A 5,195-nucleotide genomic window follows, 5' to 3' on the forward strand; every position below is an offset into this window, starting at 1 on the left:
GGCATGCTGGCAGTCCGGGCGCTTGGCGAGCCTCTCTAAGCTTAGGTCCTGAACAAAGTGCTAGGCAGAGCCATGTGCAGAGCCAGCCAGCCATGCCCAGGGCCTGGAGTGAAGGTCAATTAGAGGGTTAATGATGCCCAGTACTGCCCAGTCGCGTGGTATCCAGGAGTCCAGCAGAGGGAGAAAGGTATTAATAACTGTGGTGAGGGCCCCGCTGTGGGAATGTCCTCTCAGAGGGGACAAACACTCCACAGAAGAGCCACCCCTCACTGTCTCCTTGGCACTCTTCCGAGACAAAGTCAGAATAACTTTAGAAACTGGTTTTCCAGAGTTCCAGCTGAGGCAAGTCCAACTTAGGGAGCACAAAGAAGATGGTGGCGCTGGGCTCAGGGACCTGCTGTGTCCTGGTCTTAATCCTGCCCCTGACACTACCTCCTGTCCTGCCGCACAGAGAAACTGAGGCCCAGAGGGCTTGGTAACCTGCCCAAGGTCACACAGCAGTCAGCTGTGTGTGTCAATCATGAAGAGAACACAAATCGCTGGAGCATAGCGCCGCTCTAGAGAAATAAAGCAATCCTGTTGGGGTGGGCACCCAGCAGCTCTGCTTCTCCCCGCCCGTGCAGAGATGGATGCTTCAAGTCAGGACTAGACCCTGAGCCTGGAAACTCGTATTTGTGGGTTGTCTGATAGTTTTAATATTTAAATTCAAAGGGCACAAGGTGGTTAAAGTCTCCCTCTCAGTCTCAATCTGTGGAATCAGACCACAGTTTCTCGTGACAGATTATTTCAGGAGCAATACACGCCTATGCGCCATCTTATTTTAGGGCTCATGGGTGACACACCCATCACACCTCCTTCTCCATATAATTTTTTTTTTTTTTTTTTTTTTTTTTTTTTGCCAGAGAAGTGGCCTGTCAGGAATCACCTCTACTGGGACAGCAGTAAAGGCCACGAGACAGAAAGCCAGGGACCACGGACAGCCCACCTGGTGGTGGCAGCAGCTTCTGTTTCTTGCCTCTGTGGGCGGACTTGGCAGTGCCGGTGCCATGGTGGTGCTGCACAGCACCGACACGGGGAGCGATGGGGTATGTGTGCCGTTGGAACCCTTCCTGCACCAGGTTGGCGGCCACCTGAGCATGCTGCAGTACGATGCACACACAGTCTGCAAGCCCCTTAACTCCCAAGAGCAGAAGTTCTATGAGTCCCTGCCCCTGGCCATGAGGTGTTTCACCCCGCAGTACAAAGGTGAGTGGTGGGGTCCAAGCTCGGCGGCACTCATAGCTGCTGTCAGTGGGCACGGGGTGTAAGGGCTGTATGAGAACAGTCCTCTTTTCGGCTGCCAGGGTCCCTGAATGGACCTGAATGGGAAAGTCCGCTAGGCATGACCAGACCACAGGCCTGGCTGTGACTTCTGAACCTTGTTTCACACTGGGCCTCTGGAGACAGAAGAGGACATTGGGCTGCCTCTGGAGCCCCCTGTCTTGCCTGCCCTGGCCTTTCCCACAGTTTCCCAAGGCCACTGCTTATTTTGTCAGAGAATCCACTGGAATTAATGTCTGTTCCTCCGTAACTGAACTCAACATAGCAAAGGGTAGCAGGTCCTGGTGTGAGGTGGACTCCTGCCGGGAGCATTTCACGCTTGCTCGGCACAGCTCTGGCGTTGAGAAGGACTGTGGGGGCTGCCACAGGCAAAGGGGAGTCGGTTCAGGTCCTCAGGGGCCCCTACCTTGCCATGACTATGGGGGTGACAGGGTGATCCCAGGTCCTAGACACCCATTCCAGACCTCTGCTTCCTGGGGACACCTCCTGAGGGCTCTTCTATTTAGGGTACTAACTCTAGTTACAAGACGCTCCCTGGTTAGAAAAAGGTTACAACCCCAAATAATCATTGTAAGTTAAAAAGACCGTAAATGAAAATGCATTTAATAGACAGAATCTACCTCACACCCCAGCTTAGCTTGTGGTGCGCCCCGGAACCGACTGGGAGTGACAGTCTCTGCCCGGCGTCCTGAGGGGCCTGTGTCGTGTAGCACTAGTCCAGGAAAAGATCAAAACTGCACATTCAAAGGCTGTTTTCTCCTGGATACATTTCACTCGCGCCCCTGCGAAGCTGGTAACTTGGAGGTCAGACTACCCTGCACTAAGGGCTGCCCGCGCCTCCAGCCAAAGGGTATAGCTAAATGACAATCCACGCCGCAAGATCTAGGTCAGCCTTGCCTTTGGGGTGCTTCTAAACACAGTGGGGGTGAGCCGGAGCAGAGGACCTCCTGACTCCCGGGATAATGGATGACTACCAGCCGACCTAAGAGAGGGCTGGGGTGGCACCCCAATGCCAGACTTTGATGAAGAAATACTGACTCACTCTCTGGCAATGTGAGGAACCCAGGAGGGTACTCGGTTCACTCTTGGGCATCTGCAGTAGAGCTGGGACCAGGAATGGAGGTGGCTGGTTTGAACCAATAAGAGCAGTGGAGGCAGTCAGTCCATCATGAGTACCCTGGGCCGTTGCAAGAGGTTTCCACACCCCGGCTTACACAAACCTCACAACTCCTAGAAGCAGACACAGATGGGGAGAGACGGCTTGCCCGCAGCCGTGAGAGGCTGGGCCGGGATTTGAAGCCCTGATGTCTAGATCTCGAGGGTGGGTTCTTGGCTCCATCACACTCCACTCAGCCACCTGGAGTGTCCCCAGGAGGGAGGAGACAGTCTGTCTCAGAACATCCTATCAGTAGGACAGATAACCTTCGGCTCCCACCTAGGAATAGCTTCCTCAGAGAAGAGGGGCCATTTCTGAAGCGGCTGCAACATGCCATGGAGCCCACCCTATGCCTTCCCCACCATGGCACCAGGGAGAATTTTGGCTAGGGTGCCATTCTAAAAGGAAGTGTCATGTGTCAGTGGTTCGCCGTAGACCTTAGCTAGGCTCGCAGCATTGCCATCTTGGGGCTGTGTCCCTTGCCACTCAGTCTGCTTTGTGGGCCTTGGGTGAGTGAGGACAGGCTCAGTCGGCGGAGGGCTTGGCCAGATTCATATTACAGATGGTGGCGGTGAATGTTCTCATAAGCTTAAAAATAAACACATGATACGCTATCTGCCAAGGCTCAGGAAGCTGCTTGGTCAAACCGAAATTGTTGAGATGCTCTGGGCATGCCAATCGTGGCAGCAAGCACTCTGTCCTCCCAGCTGGCAGACCCTCAGACTGAGGTGCATGGGAAGAGCTGGGGCAGGCCCTGAGGCTCTGGTAGGGCCTCAGAAGCAGATCTCAGGACCCCAGAGTCTAAGCCCTGACTGTAGAGCACACAACCCAAGCCCCAGAGACGCTGGGTTCCCCTGGGTCAGGGGCAGGCAACCCAGCACAGTTCACAAGGGAGATCTCAGGGGGTCAGCTCCAGGGAAGTGCTGTGCTGGATGTGCTGGATGAGAGCGGGAGGGGGGGGCTAGGAGACAGCAAACCGTGAGTTCATCAGCGGCTAAGACTGAGCGGCAGGAACGCTCTGCCCGTCGTGAGGCCCTGACAATATGAGAAATGGAAATGACTTTTGCATTTTATTAGTTGGGGGTTCTTTGCACCTCCACTCGCTGGCATTTATGCAGGCACTCAGAACCGATGAGATCAGACAGGAATGAAGCCTGGAGCAGTCAGGGGAAGGTCACATTTCTCGTCTCTCTAGGGAGGCCTCTTGGGCACAAGCTGTGGAGAACTGTGTTTTCTGGCAGGCATGTCACCATAGGCCCTCAAGTAGAAAAGGCCAGGGGCTGCCAGATGGGAGCATGAACTTTAAGAGACCCCAGAGGACACTGCTTTTGGCTAGTGGGGCTCCCTGAACCCACTACGCAGCTAGAAGGGCACAAGCTCCCTCCAGGACAGGCACAGGGACGCTAGCGCTTTAGTCAGAGAGGATTCATGTTGAGATCTGGAAGGTTCTCCTCCCCGGAACAAACACAGCAACCTCTTGACCAAGGACCCAGGACTGGAAATGCAAAACTCATGCCCTCTGTGATGATGGGGCTCCCCTGAAGGTTCCACAGAAGAGACTGGCCAGAGCAGTGTTTCTGGGAACACAGCAGGAGTGTCCCTCGTGCATGCGTAGGTGAACAAAGCCTGACTATCTCTGTCACTCCGTGGAGTCCTGGGCAATGTGTTCTAACACGTCCCTTCTTCAGCGCCCACCTGGTCAGTGACTCCATCCCGCGCTGGCTGTTATGACCTTGGCTCAGACTCCCTGAGCCCTGCTGCACCACCTTATGATGTGTTGTCATTTAGAAGTCACAAGTGAGATGAGGCAATGTCCCCAGCTGGCCACTCTCAGGCACAGGACAGATGAGTATGACAGGCACGATTCAGGATGAACACCGTCGTCAGATAAACGCAAACGCCAACAGCGTTATTACTGCGGCTGAGATGTCTGAAGGCTACAGGGGCCTGGGAGGGCTGGAGGAGAAGCAGTATTTCTCAGGAGTCTAACAGGACTGAATGTCCCTCCTAGGCTGCAGAATTAGGCCACTAGGACTCTGAGATGATGGGACTGGCCCAGGGAGCCCACTGGGCAGTGTAGAGGACACTGGAGAGTCGCATGCTGAGCTGCAGAGTGACCCTGGGAACAAGGGTCCACAGCAGCCCCCAAGGGCGGGGCACAGATGCAGGCAGGAAGATCAGCAGCACCCCCTTGCCTACTCAGCAAAATAGCCACTCCGACTGGGTAGGTGACCAAGGGGCCTGGGGAGAAAATAAATGTTGAACACAAAGAAACACGACCCCACCTCCTCTCCATCTCGGTCAGTAGGAAACAAACCGTGGTCGAGAGAGTTTTTACGAGGGACTAGTTGCAGAAATTCAGGCAAGCTTGAGGGCACCCTGAAAATGTAGCCCCTCGGGCGTGCAGGGCAAGCGGGAGGAAGAGGAAATCCTATTGGAACACAGCAGTGCCTGACTCACCCAGCTACATGGGGCAGGGGCACAGATGGCTGAACGAGTACCTTCCTTCTCTGACCCTCCCACCCTGCCAGGGCACCACTGGCCCGAGTAACTGGGAAAGAGAGTGCAGGAAGCCATCAGGGCACTGCCCATGATCGGCTCCTCAGCACCAAGGCGGTGAAGAAGCTGAGAAGTGGGTAAAGAAAGAAACAGCAGAGGACAGGATCAACCAGTGCCCTGTTCTCAAAGAACAGGAGGCTAAGTCTGTGGTGTGGTACCC

At 54.8% G+C, this 5,195-nt stretch overlaps 1 protein-coding gene across 1 annotated transcript in view; it reads left to right on the plus strand.

Annotated features, from left to right (window-relative positions):
• The first annotated feature begins 1,046 nt into the window (after positions 1-1,046).
• Ip6k3 (inositol hexakisphosphate kinase 3) overlaps positions 1,047-5,195 on the plus strand; it is a 10,925-nt gene continuing 6,776 nt past the window's right edge. The window contains exon 1 of the mRNA XM_005360388.1: positions 1,047-1,245. Coding sequence (XP_005360445.1) covers positions 1,047-1,245 — 199 coding nt within the window. The remainder of the gene's footprint in view (positions 1,246-5,195) is intronic.

Source organism: Microtus ochrogaster, linkage group LG2, assembly GCF_000317375.1.
Source record: "Microtus ochrogaster isolate Prairie Vole_2 linkage group LG2, MicOch1.0, whole genome shotgun sequence".
Taxonomy (NCBI): Eukaryota; Metazoa; Chordata; class Mammalia; order Rodentia; family Cricetidae; genus Microtus; species Microtus ochrogaster.